This window comes from Pungitius pungitius, chromosome 2 (genome assembly GCF_949316345.1).
Source record: "Pungitius pungitius chromosome 2, fPunPun2.1, whole genome shotgun sequence".
Taxonomy (NCBI): domain Eukaryota; kingdom Metazoa; phylum Chordata; class Actinopteri; order Perciformes; family Gasterosteidae; genus Pungitius; species Pungitius pungitius.
Window position 1 is genome coordinate 26,783,080 of NC_084901.1, and position 18,111 is coordinate 26,801,190.

An 18,111-nucleotide genomic window follows, 5' to 3' on the forward strand; every position below is an offset into this window, starting at 1 on the left:
CTGCTCCTCCATCACCGTGTGATACGCTGCAGCCACAGCAAAGGACAAGGGCAGGTTGCAGCGTGTCATCTGCAGAGAAGGTGATTGGTGTCTCTCCAGGACTTGTTCGCTTCCAGGATTTTGAAACAGGCCAGAAAGATTGTAGCCGACCCCTCTCACCCTGGACATGAACTGTTTCCATCCGGCAGGAGGCTGAGGTCCATCAGGACTAAGACCTCCCGCCACACGAACAGTTTCTTCCCTTCAGCAGTCGGGCTCATCAACAGCCCCCGGGGCCCCCCTGACTGACTCTCACTCCCATGTACATTCACTTTGTCACTTTCTGTTCGCTGGCGCACTTTATTTTTATTTGATCTTTATTTCTTAACTAACCCATAGCTTTAGCTTACTAGCCCATAGCATATATTTTATTATATTTGCATCTTTTTGCTGCACCATGTTGTCTGCTGTCATGCACCAACCGCCAAGTCAAATTCCATGTATGTCTGACATATTATGGCAACAAACTATTTCTGATTCCTAAAAAGTTAACATTTCTTCAAAACGTAAATAAATGTTCTAAAGACATTCAATGTTTTTGGTAATCCCTTCCGACATTTTTGAGAACTAAAAATATTGGATTTTTTTAATTGCCAGTGAAGTTTAGTCATTTTCAAATTTAGAAGACAATATTTGATATCCTAACACTGGAAAGAAGCAATTTTCTTGTTTTTTGTAATCTTCAACGTAAAAGGATAACATATGATCTATAACTCTAGTTTATAAATACATATTTTGGAAAAGCTGTTTGGAACATGAAGTAGGCATTTAGTTTATTGATAAAAGAATAATGAATCAAATTGATTATTTATTCATCAATAAAACCACCACAGCAACTGTGAATCAATGTGAACAAACTGATCATGGCTCATGTATATTTCACATGTTAGATATTTTATTTTACACAGTATTTAGAGCGAGAAATCGGAAGCCGTGGAAATAGAAAGAAACGGACAAACAGGTGCATCCCAGAGAGACAGGACCTGAAAACCACCTAAAAAGGACAAGAGAATTACGTCTTAATGTGTTCATCTATTGATAGAACACACATCATCACAGTGGCTGGACATATAATAACGATGCTGTTTGCCATTAGATCAAATTCAGGCATCAGGCCACAACATACGTTGATTATAGTATCATGTAAACAAAGAAAACCCCACATACCAGTGTGGCGGTTCATTCCAGGCCATTCCTCACTTTGTACTCGTGTATGTCTGTACTGTGCTGCTTGAAAAGCTGTGGGTGGAAGATGGATACCACAGATTGTTTAAATGCAAGTGGTTATATTAGAAGATTGTACATACATCATATCTGGCCTATATATACTTTTCAAGCCTATGCCTCACCAAGACAGTTCGACTCTCTCTATAAGACGTTGAGGACATATTACATTATTCTGCTTAAAATAAGCAAACTACTTTTTTACCCTGATGAAATACTCTTGACTTAAAATCCAACTTTCAAAATGGTATTTTTCAAATACCAAATTGCTGCCCTCTCCTGGGAAAATGAATGCTAGAAACATTGAGGAACAGTAACATCTGGGTAGTTCACACATTCCAACCTCATAGATGATTCAGAAATAAGTATTTCCTCTCGCCAAAAGACATGTAGGCCTACACATTCCTGAACAGCCAGGGACGTAAACAAAGGGCTCCTCACAAAGCCACTGATCACTCAAAGGGCTGAAGGAACCATCCGAGTATAAAACACAGCACTCTGACAACAAACGAGTCATTTTAAAGAAGAGGAGTTCTCTTTCTGAGAGATTGGGTGGTTGTTTACCAGGCCCCAAAGGACAGCGGAGGATCCAAAGGCAAGGCTCACTCTAAACCAGTTGGGGCTACCAGAGTCAGGCTTGGAGCTTGTGAATGCTGACCTCGATCCCACTGCAAAAAAGAGAAAAGAATTACAACGACAGCAAAAGAAACACACAGTTTAAAAAAAAAAATTAACCTTTTGTTGGCCTTTGTAGTCTAGTTGAAATAGCCATGAAGGGAAGTCAATACCATAGTTTGAATTAGGTTATCACAAGAGGCCGGGCAGAAAGACTCACTTAAGTTAATCCAAAAAGAGATTTGACGTGAATGCCTCTTCATACACGAGTGAAAGCTATAACGCGAGTGCAAATTGGATGGCAATACTTGCGGTTACCTAGAATACAAATAAGCACAATAGTTTTGCAACAGCCAAGTTGAACAAAGTGCAAGATCTAAAGTTAGGGTTAAAACACTGTCTTATGATGCATAGCTCAGTGGGGGAGAAACCCGCCTGTGTGTGACTGCAGTGCTACATGGAGCTAAGCTAAGGTCAGGCTTCAAAATAAACACACGTCCCAACGTTAACGTTATAGACCGCGAGACAAAAGAACCAGTCAAAACAAGTTACCCTTTAACTTATTACGATTACATTTTAATCTTACCTCTGCTGACAAAAGCAGCTCCAGAGAACAACCGGCTGAAAGTCATTTTAGCTTCCGAGCAGCTGTCTTCATCCGCCGTGCGACGATGCGACCACTCCGTAATCGATTAAACGTCCTGGAAGACTTGAATAACCGATCCCAGGATCACTGATGTGCTGCTAGAACATGTCACATGTGACAAAAACCTAACATACTAACTGCATTTGTCATTTAAAAATATATTTTTTTTATAGATTTGGCTGTTTTAAAGAGCTTTTGGAATTTGATTTGCAACTTTTGATTCATCCACAGTGCCCTGGACACAGTTAACGTTATTTTGCAACATTCTAGATGTGCTATAGAAGAGGTTTTGTGTTTCTTTTTTTCTATGCAACCGGCCGGAGTTTTGATTAAATGAATAGTTATACGGGCTTTTTTCGTCAAACAACAATTTAGTCACAGAGAGCTCTGCTTGTCCGTATTGGCACGCAGACTCAGAGCTGCCTGACCCGGAGCAGATGCGCATCGGCCATTTTGCTCGGAAGGGGGCCTCGGCTTCAACACGTGAGACTGAGGAGACTGACACAGGCTAGGACATCTGACTACAACCGGGATACTATTCATGTGTGAACCGACAGAGGCGTAGGAAGCAAGCACAATGCCCACAATCCCTCTACCGCCGAAGGAAAATGCTCTCTTCAAGAGAATATTGGTAACTAGGCTAACGCCAAAAGCCTGAGATAGACTTAGCTTGCTGGCTAATGCTAGTTCGCCAAGTAGCCGTCAGTTGTAGCAATCAGAGCAAGTATCCTAGCTGGGGAGTCGCTGCTGAATTAACTAATCTATTTCCGTACGCCAAACGGAGTGTAGCGATCATGTATATGTTATTAATGACTGGTTGTGACAAAGATACAAAGCCAGCAGCCACTAGTTGGCTAGCGGTCAGGTGCGGCTTAGTTGCTATACAGAAAGTCACAAAGCTTCTGGACATGTGACAGACACACACAGTTTAGCCTCGGGGGAAATAGTGGAGGATTGCAGCCTAACGTTATGTATAAACATCACTTTTTTACACGTGTTTTTCTGCACCGTCAATAAAGTCATCATAAGTCCTTTCACATACAGCCGAAATAGTTTGTTGATGGCTGTTCATTCAGTGCTACAAAAGTCGCTGATTGGACTGTTTCTGCGGGCTCTCTGGATCACAGTGGTTTGCAGTTACAAACACTTGACACCTCTGTTCTTGCACCGACCCCGACCGTCGTGCGGATCAGTGCAGCAGAGCGTTGCACGCCGATGTGACGTTTCCTCTGCTTCTTCTTTCAGAGATGCTACGAGCACAAGCAGTACAGGAACGGCCTGAAGTTCTGCAAGCAGATCCTGGGTAACCCCAAGTTTTCTGAGCATGGAGGTAAGGATCTGGTTCCCCTCTCCCTCCCCGCCCCCCAACACACACACACACACACACACACACACATCGTGTGAAGCACAGTGGGATAGTTCGATTCCCTGCTCTTGTGGGCTGCATGTTGATGGAGCTGTGCCCTGGGGTGTGGGTGATAAGAGCAGGTGTCCCGTCCCTCTGCCCTTAGAGCATGAATGTGTGACAATATTGACATGAAGCTCTTTGAGTTGCTGGTATCCTAGTAAGACGCTGGTGGATTCATTTTTTTTGGAAGGGCAGTTACAGCAAACATCCCAGTATGATTCAATGCAAAAAAAGGTCAAACACACAGTTAGATATTTGACATTTATTTCAACAGTTTGACATAATGACTACATCTTATTCATACAGTTCCGTAAATTCATTTATGCATGTATGTATATATAAATGAAATTGTTTTCAGTGTATAGATACCATACCGTAAATTTCATGAATATATTAAAATAAAAGATAATATTAAAACTAATAAACACCCAAATAGTGCGTTAAGGGAAGACCAACCCGTTTTCATCCACGTTGTGTGTCCTCACCGCAGTCCTGTGTCCATCGTCATGCTGGTTGGCAATGTTAACTTTTCCTAATACGGCCAGCTTAACCTTTTCTAAAGGTTTCTCTAGTGCAGCATGTTGTTACTTATCAGCTGATGTATGTTGTAATGCTGATCTAGTTGTGTTCCCTTACACACGTATTAGTTTATAGTTTTAGGAAAAGGACTTGATGGAATTAACTGATTATGGAATCATTAAACTCATCTATCGACCAGTCAGCTGTTTCTGCTGGATGTTTCCATGACACCTCAACGCTTCTCTTCTCCGGACATGAAACATGGGGCCCATGCAAGCTGACATTTTTCTATCTTTGATGATTGTTCACAACCTTTACGTCTCACTTTTGAAACTCACTTTGATACTGACATTTTTCAATTCACAGGATACCTTTCTAGTGTCCCTCTAGACAAGTCATGTCTCCAAAATGACTCCTTCCTCTCCCCTGCTTTGTGTTCCAGAGACCCTGGCCATGAAGGGTTTAACCCTCAACTGCCTGGGCAAGAAGGAGGAGGCCTATGAGCTGGTTAGACGGGGCCTTCGCAACGATCTCAAGAGCCACGTCTGTATCCTTCCATCAGACCTCAGGACCACCGCACAGCATCAATTTGACATTAGAATTTAAGAAATGCTCAACAGGCTCTTTTATGTCATTTGGTTTAATTTGTGTGTGTTTATAGAGAGTGTGTCTTGTGTGTGGTTTTCCTTCCTGAACTCACTCATCCTCCAGGCTGGCATGTGTACGGCCTGCTGCAACGCTCCGACAAAAAGTACGACGAGGCAATCAAATGTTACCGCAACGCACTGAAGTGGGACAAGGACAACCTGCAGATCCTGAGAGACCTCTCTCTGCTGCAGATCCAGATGAGAGACCTGGAGGGATACAGGGTGAGTGTAGGAGGGCGAGGGAGGGGGACGTGCGTTTGTGTGAGGAAAGACCTGTATGGAGGGACAAGAATGGGATAAGAAACCCCTCTCCCTCCCCAGGAGACCCGGTACCAGCTGCTGCAGCTCCGTCCGGCCCAACGGGCCTCGTGGATCGGATACGCTGTAGCATATCACCTGCTGGAGGACTTTGAGATGGCCGCCAAGATTGTGGAGGAATTCCGCAAAACGCAACAGGTGGGCTGATGATAATGATGGAGAGTTGAGAGCAAAGTGCACGAGGACAGCAAGAGTCACTAGTTCAACTTGGTGGAATTCTGTCAAATGTGTAGTATTTTTTTAGTAATACAATTAGACGATACTGTCTAAAATATATGCTTTCTTAAGTTATTACTTGTAATTTTGTAAGATTTTGTCTTTAGAAGAAAAAACAAACTTAATCTAAATAAATGAATTTTAAAATGTGAGATTAATCACTTAATTTTTTGTTATCTTTTGACAGCCATAATAATAAGGGCAACTTGGTCTGCATTCAGGACGTGCTTTTACTTCTGTCAGCTACTTTTGCATACTCCCTTATTAGAATTATTATTTTTTTGTTGTTGCTAGAACTGGGCAATATATGGATTATACAGGGGCTTACATTTACTATTATGGCGGGTTGAAGAGCTTCTTAAGCTGCTAGCTCAAGAGGAAAACCAGCTGCACATGCTCACAATACTCTTCTCTGATTGAAGCCCCCTGACTCGCCAATACTTGTTTAAGCCTCTTGGATTGTTTAGAAGAGTGTGGAGAGAGAGATTTTGTAAGTCCAAGTTGATTTACTGTACTGGGTAAATGATCCATTGATGATCCCAAAAAATAAAAAGTCTGTGTGTGTGTGTCTGCCCAGACGTCTCCAGACAAGGTGGACTACGAGTACAGTGAACTGCTGCTGTATCAGAACCAAGTTCTGAGGGAGGCCGGCCTGTACAAGGAGGCCCTTGAGCACCTCAACAACTACGAGAAACAGATCTGCGACAAACTGGCCGTGGAGGAAACGAGAGGTGGGTGCACTTTGTCCATGCAGAAGGAACGGGACAGCTGTAGTCTGCTCTCAGCTTTCACAGGACAGAATGAGTGACCGTGCAAACAGAAGCGAAGCAGCCAAAGGACTGAACTCCCAACCGTTGTCCTTAGTTAATGTTGAAATGTGTGTGTTTGTTTGTGTGTGTGTGTGAGTAGGAGAGTTGCTGCTGGAGCTGGAGAGGCCCGATGAGGCCTCAGAGGTCTACAGGAGACTCCAGGAAAGGAATCCTGAGAACTGGGCCTACTACCAGGGCCTGGAAAAGGCCTTAAAACCAGGTGAGCACTATCCTAAGGCCCTCACAACATGCTGGATTGAGTACTTCTACTGCAGCTATCCACCTGGGCTGTACCACAACAGAAATTCTCTTGAGTTCCCAGTTTAAGGTGTATCCCTGGCCATGCACCGGCCGTATCTCTGCAGCGGGTTGCTGTACTTATTTTAGGTGCTTTAAGCGCCACACACATAATATCAGGTTTCATTAGGCTGCAGAGAGGGCTAGCCTCTGCTAATTAGCACTAGACGGGACACCAAAAGCAATCCAGACAACTCGCCGGTGTGGAGTATTGCAGCATAATGAATACACACATATGAAGGCCATCCTCAGTGGCAGGTATGAAATATTGCAAACCAAGTTGAGATAAGAACCAAGGTTAAGATGGTGTAACAGAGTTGCTTTGTTTGAGTGTTTGTTTTCAACTGGCCTCCTTTCTCCGTACACAGCTGCAAAAGGAAACTTTTGAATCAGCTTGTTTTTTGCACGTCAGTTCAATACAGACAATCACTCTTTTAGCATAAGACTATGTTAACATATTTTACCATTACACCGGCCAGGGGTCCGTTTCAAGTAGGTGTAACAAACTCTGAGTCAAACCCTAAACTCTGAGCTTTGGGTTTCAGAACGGCTGTTTAGAGTTGGTTCAATCAACTCGGAGTAGGTTGACACACCATATTTATTACATTACATATATTTATTGAACCTATAATGTATTTTATTCAGGTGCATCCCGTGTAACTCCTCTTTAATGGCTCTTACTGGTTTAGGTCCAGGGAACAAACACGTTTAAAAGACGTTTCACACTTTCGTCATGCATACATTAGCTTTACTAATATTCTCCATCACTAATGTTACAAAGGAAACTGACGTTTGCAAATAAAGTAATGCTACACAAAGAATGTTCGCTTCTTCATCAACAGGATCTACCAGAAAAGGACATGCCATGTTCAAGAAAACCCTTTAGTCTTTAACGTAACAGGATCTTATTTTGTTCACATGTGGAAACTGCGCTAAAATCCGCCTGATTCAGAGTATGAATGAATGAATGAGGAAATGAAAGAGTGCTGTGTCATTGGCTGGCTGCTGTCAAAGGGAGGAGCCTTTGAAAGGGGAACACCTGCTCCGGACCAGGTCAGGTTCACAGGCTCAGTTACCATAGCAACTGACCGTGAGATTTAGTTACATCTCCTTCTGAAACGGACAACCCAGTTGCCCTCATCTCAGGGTTAACAAACTCCCCGGACCCCAGGTGCGAGCAACTTGGCCAGCAGTGAACAATAAGCGGTGATCAGGTGGCCAGCGGTCCTTTTTTTGGCGTCAATAAAAGTTTACCTTGAAAAAACCACCACGATATACCGAAATACCGTCAGAATCTTACAAAATACTGTGATATGAATTCTTGGCCATAATCCCAAATGCAAAATTCAAATGATAAAGAAATAACAAATTGTATTTTTATTGCACAAAAATACTGTCACTACTTTATTTGATGATGTATTATAATCTGCTCACAATTCTCTATCTAATCACTATTAATGTTGTTGTCAATACATCTCCTTCAAACAACTGGATTTATTTAAGTTTTTCACCAACAATTTACAATGCACGAGACTACATGTGAACCCATCATAATAAAGACGTCCCGTTTTCCAATTCCCATTGTCACTGAACCTCTGCTAATGTTGCAAGCTCTCCACCTCTCGTGTTGTATTCGTATTTCTCTGAATAGCGTGTGTGTGTGTGTGTATTTCCAGGTAGTGTTGAGGACCGTCAGAAGATCTATGAGGACTCCTGGGTGAAGTTTCCTAAAGGCCTGGTTCTCCGAAGACTTCCGCTTAACTTCCTCACAGGTAAACAGTACAGCCTGTCTGTTGCATCAGAAGACCATGTGAAATGTCATCATCACCATACTACCCCGTACTGTGACTGCCTTGGACTGCTCCCCTGCTAGAGCTTATAGGACTGGAAGTAACATGTCTACTTCGGTAATGTACTAGATAATTTACTAGATGCACTAAATAACTAGACATGCACAGTTCTTCACAAATCTATTTACATGGACACCAGGATTCAGATTATAATATCTGATCAGCAGTCTAACAGGCAGCACAATACTTTCACTTCTCCAGCCAACTCTGATATTACTCCCGGGATCCAAAAAAATCAAAACAAATCATCATGTGGCTAAACTTAATGAAGGTGGTTTGGTTTCCCTATAGGGGAGTCCAAGGACACCATGAAAGTAAGCGAGGCTGTTCCCTCCCCAGCACCCAAATCAAAGTCGCAATAAGAATTTATTACATAATAATTGAATTAAGTTTGAATTAACGACTACTCCATAATTTAGGATGAAGTGAGGTCTAAAACCTCCCAATTGTACTGGCTAACCCTAAACAAAATAAACAAAAACGGGAATGGATCATTTACTAAATCTGACTGAAGGATACAGCAGAAACTGCTTCAGTGATATTTCAAACCAAAATACCTATGGTGAGCAACAGTATGGTTATTATCATACATGTAATATTCTGATCTGTGACAGATTCTGACTGGTGATGAACGTTGTCACAGCTTACCCCAACCCATAAAAAACCCTCCACTGGCTCCAGCTGATCAGCTCAGAGGAGCGCAAGGAGGTCACAGGATGAAACGCTGCACGCCAGTCTCCTCTTCGGCAATACTAATCCCACTTTACGTTATCTCTGCTGTGTGTTGTGTTGTGCTGGGCAGGGGAGAAGTTTTGTCAATGTCTGGACAGCTACCTTAGGATGAACTTCAGTAAAGGCTGCCCACCCGTCTTCACTACCCTCAAATCCCTCTACAGCGACAAAGATAAGGTAAGCATGCTGACCGTGAAATACTATGTTGACGTTCCGTATCTGAATAAATAACATGTTTTCTTCATCTGCAGGTTGCAATCATTGAAGAATTGGTAGTTGGCTATGAGACCTGTTTAAAAACCTTCCAAATGTTCAGTAAAAATGGTGAGTGTTGCCTTCTCTTTGTTAGCGACCTTTGTTTGACTTTAATGTCTGCGTAGAGGCTGAACTGCACAACGGTTGTGAAATGTGTGCAGATGATGGGAAGGAGGAGCCTCCTACCACCCTGTTGTGGGTGCAGTACTTCCTAGCTCAGCACTTTGACTTCATTGAGCAGCCCAGCCTCGCTCTGGAGTACATCGACACGGCCATTGACAGCACGCCCACGCTCATCGAGCTCTTCCTCATCAAGGCCAAGATCTACAAGGTTGAGTGGAAACGCTACACATTGGAACGAGGTTATCTGTTTTGCATCAGGATTGTTGACTTTTCTGTGTTTCCCCCCTCCTGCAGCACACAGGCAACATCAAGGAGGCAGTTCGGTGGATGGATGAAGCTCAGGCTCTGGACACCGCCGACCGCTTCATTAACTCCAAGTGCGCCAAGTATATGCTGAAGGCGGGCCTAGTCAAGGAAGCCGAGGAGATGTGCTCCAAGTTCACACGGGTGAGAGTCCAAAGAGGACCTGGCTCAAGTTTTATTTGTCATATGGTGTCTGTGTATGGAAAAGTGCATCATAGTTTGATGGTTAAACTTTAATGTTGTCAGTGCATTTATGACACGTGTGTGTGTGTTTTTTCAGGAGGGGACTTCTGCAGTAGAGAACCTGAATGAGATGCAGTGCATGTGGTTCCAGACAGAGTGCGCCTTGGCCTACAAGGCCATGAACAAATTTGGAGAGGCTCTGAAGAAGTGCCACGAGATCGAGAGGGTAAGCTTCCATAACCCACCGCTCACACACATAACATTGATAACGTTGTGTTATTGTTTTCACATATCCTATGTCTTGTTCAGATACATGCAGTTGTTCTAGATATTTTCAAAGTGGTATTTTATTTATAATCATTTTTTATGAATTTGAGAAAGTTTTCCTTTATTTAGGTTGAGACCGTTGAAATTATCCCAAGAAGACCTACTTCCTACAGAGCCAGGCAAAACATTGTGCTTTTAATGCTGCAACACGTTTTGTTTGTTATTATCATGGAGTTAATGAAAATCAGGGTTTTTAGTGTTAGGGTTGATGGCGCTGGAGACGTCTATCAGATGAGTTTCATATTCGTTCTTCTAACACCGGCAGATCTAAAATGCAGACCTTCTCCCTCTCTCCCTTTCTCTCCCTCCCCTGCCATCAGCATTTTGTGGAGATCACAGATGACCAGTTTGACTTCCACACCTACTGCATGAGGAAGATGACGTTGCGCTCCTACGTGGATCTGCTGAAGCTAGAGGACGTGCTGAGGCAGCATCCCTTCTACTATAAAACCGCTCAGACCGCCATCCAGATCTACCTGGAGCTGCACGACAGGCCTCTGACTGCCGACAACAAGGAGAGCCAAGCGGATGCAGGTCAGTGCCCCGCCTGTAAATGCAGACTCATCGAGTGATGGAGCACGCTCCGCACAAACTCTGCTCCGGAGCGTGCTCTAGGCGCTCTGTCCGAGGAGGCGGAGCTACAGAGCACACTGAGTGAATGCTCACATGCGTTACAAATACTAGCACTGTCAAGATCCGTTCTGGTCAGGTATTGATTGTAGGGGATTTCTTCCCAGTTCCATGTTTGGGAACATATTCTGTAGCTTGTGGACTTGTTGCCTTCATGCTGTTTGACTGTAAGAACACGGTAAAGTAAGTCCCTTATGTACTTACACTAAGTAACAGCAAATACAATTATAAGCAGGGTGGTTCTGTGAAATTGCTCCTTCGAACACTGCCATCTGTTTAAAGAGAGGGCGTCTATTGATTTGTGTTACATCAACCCAACAGACCTCATCTTTACGGTCCTATAGACGAACCAGAAGGTTTTCAGGTCCTACCTTAGTGCCCATAGTTCCATATCTTTATGAACAGGTTGGTGTCCACGTGTCTTGAAAGTAGCAGTTAACTAAAAATGCCCCCATGCACCGTTTGCTCTCTTTAGAGAATCTGACCGACAAGGAGCTAAAGAAGATGCGTAACAAACAGCGAAGAGCTCAAAAGAAGGCCCAGTTAGAGGAGGAGAAGAAAAAGAACGCAGAGAAGGAGAAACAGCTGAGGAACCAGAAGAGGAAGAAAGAGGACGATGATGAGGAGATAGGAGGCCCCAAAGAGGAGCTCATACCAGACAGACTGGCTAAGGTGGGCTCATAGTACTCAGCATCTCTACCATGACGGAAAGTTTGGTTCTACCATTTAAAGTCACTACGGGGACCGGAATGAGCACTCCATCAGTATCATAATGTGCTGTAACCCGTTTGTGCAATCACACAGGTTAACTTCTGGTTGTGTATTTGAGTGGTTGGCAGACAGACGAAGAAGGACCCTGCCTCCCTCTTATATCTTCTTTAGGTGTTTAAATGTAGGCACAGTCCTTCATACGGGCTGAGATGTAATGAAAGTGAATGTTTGACCTCTTCTTTTCCAGGCAGAGAATCCTCTGGAGGAAGCAGTGAAGTTCCTGATTCCTCTGAAGAACCTTGTGCGTAACAAGATCGAGACGCACCTCCTGGCCTTTGAGATCTACTTCAGGAAAGGTCTGACTTGTACAGCCAGCCCGTGTTCCACACGCTCATTTGTTAAATATTTGGACTGTTGAAACCGCATCATTACTCATTGAACCCACATTCTGTTTCTGCCCCTAGAGAAGTACCTGTTGATGCTTCAGTCGATAAAGCGGGCGGTAACAATAGAGCCCTCCAACCCATGGCTGCACCAGTGTCTGGTGCGCTTCTTCAAAAGAGGTAGGGGCGGGGTCGACACGGTGCTGATCCCATCCTCATCTACCCTGGTTTCAGTTAACTCTATGATTTACTGATGAGTCTGTGGGCGCTTTCGCAATAGTTTGACACGCCTCCGTCTAAACTACCTCTATTGTCTTGTGTGTGTGTGTAGTGCATGAGAGTGCAGACCTGCCAGAGTCAGTGAGGAAGGTGTTGAAGCAGGAGATCTCCAGACTGTTTGGGGAGAGCAACCCTCAGAGCTTCAACAAGAACTACCTGAGTCAACACTCAAGCTCCATCCCACACCGACTAGCTGGTAAGCAGGACACACACACACACACACACGTGTGTGTATTGCCTAAAATGGGGGGGCTTCTCTCATCTTCCCTCGCTGCCCGGGGAACAAACCTTAAACTTTTGTCCCTGGCTGCGAGTTTCCCCTGTGAGCCGAACAAACACTGTATTTGGCATCGTTTTCCTCAGTGAATAAAGCCTGGATAAACAAACACATCATTGTTCTCACACCGTTACCACCTGCAAGTGGGTAGTGTGGTTTATGTCATCATAAATGTAATTACTTATTAGAAATGTATTATTTCTTTTTAGAAAAAAAAACAAAAAAAGTATTATTCCGTATTATACAGGGTGTGCCCTGTAATACTTGGCCTCAGTATTAAAGCTTTCAGTTCAGACTTGTGTTGGGGTTGAAAGGGTTCCAGGTGGACCTGTTATGATAGCCCTTGTGACCTTTATTTATAAGAACTGGGAGCAACATGAGTGTCTCCGTCTTGCATTCCCAGCTGCTAAGATGATGGTCTACCTGGAACCTCTCTCTGATAAGATGGCCTGTGAGATAGCCACGGCCCTGGATGAGTCCCTGTCCGGAAGAAGCCTCCAGGTATGTGACTATTTAGCCCTCAAAGTTGGGGACGTATGTAAACAGCCAATTAAGGACAGTTCAACGTTAACCCTCACATTATGAAATAAAGTTTTACTGAAGATGTTTATGAGCAGTTTATGATTGAGTCAAATATGGGATCAGCACATCCCTTATGCTTTTCTAGTCTCTGATCTCTGATAATGTTACAATGTAAACAACCAGTGTGTTTCCATCAACTGGAGGCGAGAGAGTCACATTATGGATAACAGATGGAAGTCCAGTTCAGTTACATTATGATGCGTTCAGGCTCTGCTCTGTAACAATGATGGAACGTTGTCATCACTAAAATATGCAATCAGGGTGTCATTGTCTTTCTAGTAATGGATTGCTGATAATATTTCAATGTTACAAAAGAAAGAAGGTTAATTACAACGTTTTGTATCTATTCAAATACAACTTTAAACTGTAGAGTTGGTGAAACTTAATAAATAACGGTTTGAATGGTATGTTTTCACATTCTAAAATAGATATTGAAGAGTAATTATTAGTTGTTGCGCAATCTTACTTTTTTAGCGATTATTTCTCTTTATTTTTATTGTGTTCACATGTACTAGTAAGATCTATTTTTTGGTGTGAAACTTCAATAAATCAGGTTGTTTTTAAAGTTCAAATTTTCACATGGAAATACAATAGCTATTTGAGATGAAAGCTGCATCACTGCCTAAGAGTAGCTCTAAGCAGATCATCATGAAACTATGCTAAAGTAAAAATCTATCATTTAGAGTTTACTGACCGAGGAGTCCGATCCAATCCAGAGTTCTTTCATCCGTCGCCTTTGGTTCAAAACATACAGAACAACTGCGTGTCTTTGTATGCTGCAGATCTGCACTGAGGTGCTGGAGGCCCTGCATGATGGAAAGCTGGGTGAGGGCCAGGAGAAGGCTGCTGAAGCTTACCGGATTGCCTGCCATAAGATGTACCCCTACAGCCTTGCTTTCATGCCTCCCGGGTACCAGGACAACAATACCACGATCAGTGCCAACGGCGACCTGTCTGCAGGAGAGCACGACGACGTGGCAAACGAGATGTGAGCCTGGAAGAGGGGTGAACAAAAGAGGTGCCAAATTTCAAGCTGCGGCTCCTGTGAGTTGCACCCGCATTGCACTGATCTGGATGGACGGAGCACCACAGAAGAGAAGAGAAAGGAGCTGTCACGTGGAGGAAGGCGACGCCCATGGAACTTTTTGATTTCCTAAAAATGACCCTGTGTACAGTTGTTCTGCAACTAAACAAAAACAGTTAAATATGCAATGGAGAGGCAAAAGAGGATTCTGGGAAATGTAGACATGGATGGCTGTTGTAAACACAGTCTAAGTTTTCTATGACTGCAGTGTTTTCATGCCAGGTGCTTCTTCTAGGGGCATCTGCTTCTCACGTTTTTAAAAGTAATTTATATATTACAAACGGATTAATAAAACAATGTTTCAAATCAAGGCACCATTTTGAATGTTGTCATTTGTGGTAATGTGAGCTGCTATTTGCCAAAGCACAAACAAGACCAGAAAAGGCGCAAATGGCTGATGCTGCAGTTGTCTGCTCCGCCACACGAGGGTGCTCTGCTCCCACGGGATGTGGTTGAAGAGGAAGATTAGGGGACATGCAGGACAGGACTGGCTGTGTCTTGTGTGACACACAAGGCTCCTACTGATCACTTTATGCGATCCCATGAAGACCACTTGGTTCCACAAGTCCACCAGAATCCAGCACACCACCTGCTCCTATTTAGCATCTGCCAACAAGTCTGGACTAGTTCTGTTGAGGTGATTGCACTGATTGGTGGTGTAACAGTTCGCTGTCGATGACTCCACTGCTTGTGAACTGTGGATTATTGACCGTAACGTTAACATTAACTTTAGCCTCCAGGGGGCGTGGTCATTGGCCGCTATCCATTAGAATTGTATCGGATAAATGGTATAATTTAAACCACCAAGTCTTTATATGTTTAAAAGCCTTTTTCAAATAAAAGTACAATGTCAGTATTTTACCAGAACAGCTGTTATTTTTAGTTGCAATACTGCATTTGAGATATTTTGAGAGAATTCTGGCTCTGAAAACTGATGTTGGTAGATAATGCTTGGATTGGGGTGTTTGTTTGGGTTTACGGAGCAGTCTGGGAGGAACTGCTGCTTCAGGCCAACAAAGGTTGTGTGCCTGCTTTCCCTGCTCTGCGTTTTACTGATTTACTAAGCAGTTTCATCCATCAAAGCATCCAATTGTATTGTTCTATCATTTTTGTTTAGTATAAAACGGCTCCCTGGTAAATTTGTTGGATAACTCGTGAAGAAGTATAAAGTCACATTAAATCGATGGACTCAAGCGCAGTGCAAGTAGCTGAAATGTGAAGTACATTACTTAAGAGTTCTAGTATTGGAAGTTTCTTTACTTAACTGCTATTCTTTATTATCAGGCTTCTCCAATAAGTCTCTTGTGCCTCTCCAGTTGATTCAGAATGTTGCTGCATGTGTGTTACATGTAAGTAATGTCTTGTTGTGTATGGTTGTGTCTGTGCATGTGTATTTTATGAAACTGGAGGTAATTGGTCGCATACATATTGGTAAAACCATGTAAACATGTAAAACCTTCCCCCACCTTCGGTCCATAACACAAAATCCCAATGAAGTCAATTTGAATCTGGTTATATGGTATATCTGTGGTTTATCTAACAAACATAGAAAAGTCCAAAAGGAGGTGAAGCGTGGCATTGTATCGCTCACCTAAAGGCACTTGTCGTATCATAAGGATCTTCTAGTACCAAATGGCCTGCTTGAGAGCTAAGCTCCATAAATACTTGTTCCTACAGTCCTAAAAAGTAGGATGCAGCCAGAGCCTTTTGCCACGGTTGAGGTGGAAGGTGAAAGTAGGACCCAATCGCAGACTTCAAGAAACAAAAACACTTTATTTCAAGTTGAATACAAAAATGCCTCGGGGCAAAACGGGGACCAGAAATACACGCAAAACAAAAAACTCACCAACATCGACAAGACACTTTGTACTTTCTCTTCTCACAGGTTTCCATGGATCATTGTTCTATTTGGACCCTGGTCCTTTCTCTTGTCATGACCCTGCTGACTACTGAAGTTACTTATTCTACTTCTGCTGTTATTACTAGTTTGTTGTACCTTTTCCACAATTGTTCTTCTTACTACTTGTTACTCTTTTACGTTGTTTATGCTGTACACAGGACATCCTGATAGATGGATCCTTTTTCAGTGGTCTAATCTATTATTGATGATATGCAGGGACAATGTCTCTATTGCCACAAGGGGGCAGGCCAGCCTAGGAAATGAGGGGATATAATAAACGGCACTCTACTTTCAGAATTGAGAGAGAGAGATAACAGGGAAGGAGGCCGCTGGTGAGAAAAACACCGAGACACACATGGACCAAGACGATGTCCAAAGTGAGAGATCCATTCACAGCATGGTACGTGAGCACCAGTGTTTTGAACTGGATGCGGGCAGCCACTGGTAACCAGTGAAACTAGGGGAGGAGTGGAGTAATGGGGGAGAATTTCGGAAGGTTAAAGACCAGTCGAGCTGCTGCATTCTGGATGAGCTGCAGCGGTCGAAGGGCGGCAGCAGGGAGACCTGCCAGGAGAGAGTTACTGACAGGTCTCCCTTACGTGGTTCCCTACCAAGTGTCCTAATGGGAGTCGAGTTGGACATTTGGGTAATCCACCAGATTGCTCAAGTCATTCTTATTTTACTCCTTCACTTCCTTTCCTTCACCCATTCACTTATTCATCTCCATCAAAACCATTAAGCGGTGGAGAGTGATTGGAAGAGATAACAGCCTCTTCCTTTCCTCAACTCACACCATCTCTTTTTATTTCACACTAAAGATAGCAATATATATATATTTTTAATTCTCTCCACACGTTGTAGTAAAACTGAGGCAAAAACTCTTGGGACTCTTGGATCTAATTTGCTTCATGTTTAGATGTTCCACAGCAACATTGGACCAGATTAGATTTACAGCATAATGAGGATTGAGGGTAATAAAAAAATGCTGCCCTTGCAATTAAAATACTCATAAAGTACTTCTTGGACAACAGAGAATAACACTACCGGATGTAACAAAATAACTTTCAATAACAATATTTTTTTCACACATTGTCATTATTAATATTGCTGTTATTGAAACAGTTCATGGTTCAACGTTTCGACGAGATCAATCTCAATCTAATGCTTCCACATTAAGAACAGATGCTGAGGAGAAGTCTATTTTACACCTGTACTTACAACGTGCCACAGCTCCGGGAGACTGACCTTCAGTTAAACATGGACAAAAAAAATGTGTGAAGTGAACTATAGACTCACACCACATGCTAACATTTCCACATAAGAGTATTATTTAACATTGTAGTTTTAACAGTGTGTTCAAATGTTGCATATTTTTGCTCTGCCAGGTTTTTCTTCTCACATCCTTGTTGACAAATAGCTGTTGACCTTATGCAGATGGAATTGTCACCATCAAAAGCTCCTTTTTATGACCCACTGACCTTCAACCTTCGCTTCCTCCCCCTCTCTCTTTCCTCACGGGACGGTATGATGTCATGTCTCAGTGCCGCCCCCATCCCATGGCACTATAACCAATCAACCAGAGTGCTGTCCCCCCACTGAACCTTTTAACTCTCAAACCCCTCCCTCAAGCTCCTGACCTGCCGCCTCGCCATTATCTCCCTGGCGACACCTACTAGTGACACCCCCAGTGTGTGTGTGTGTGTGTGTGTGTGTGTGGAAAGGGGAAGAAAATGAGAGCGGCCTCAGAATCGTGT

General features: G+C 43.2%; 1 protein-coding gene across 1 annotated transcript; it reads left to right on the plus strand.

The window, feature by feature from the left end:
* Positions 1-2,597: 2,597 nt before the first annotated feature.
* On the plus strand, positions 2,598-14,771 carry LOC119210903 (N-alpha-acetyltransferase 15, NatA auxiliary subunit-like). The gene is made up of 20 exons (XM_037461414.2): positions 2,598-3,155; positions 3,770-3,854; positions 4,894-4,998; positions 5,163-5,320; positions 5,420-5,554; positions 6,210-6,363; positions 6,542-6,661; positions 8,415-8,510; positions 9,391-9,497; positions 9,572-9,644; positions 9,737-9,906; positions 9,993-10,145; positions 10,282-10,410; positions 10,832-11,045; positions 11,617-11,813; positions 12,100-12,208; positions 12,317-12,415; positions 12,567-12,710; positions 13,195-13,292; positions 14,156-14,771. The coding sequence occupies exons 1-20, from the start codon at positions 3,102-3,104 to the stop codon at positions 14,363-14,365; spliced, it is 2,610 nt and encodes an 869-aa protein (XP_037317311.2). The 5' UTR covers positions 2,598-3,101; the 3' UTR covers positions 14,366-14,771.
* Positions 14,772-18,111: the final 3,340 nt, after the last annotated feature.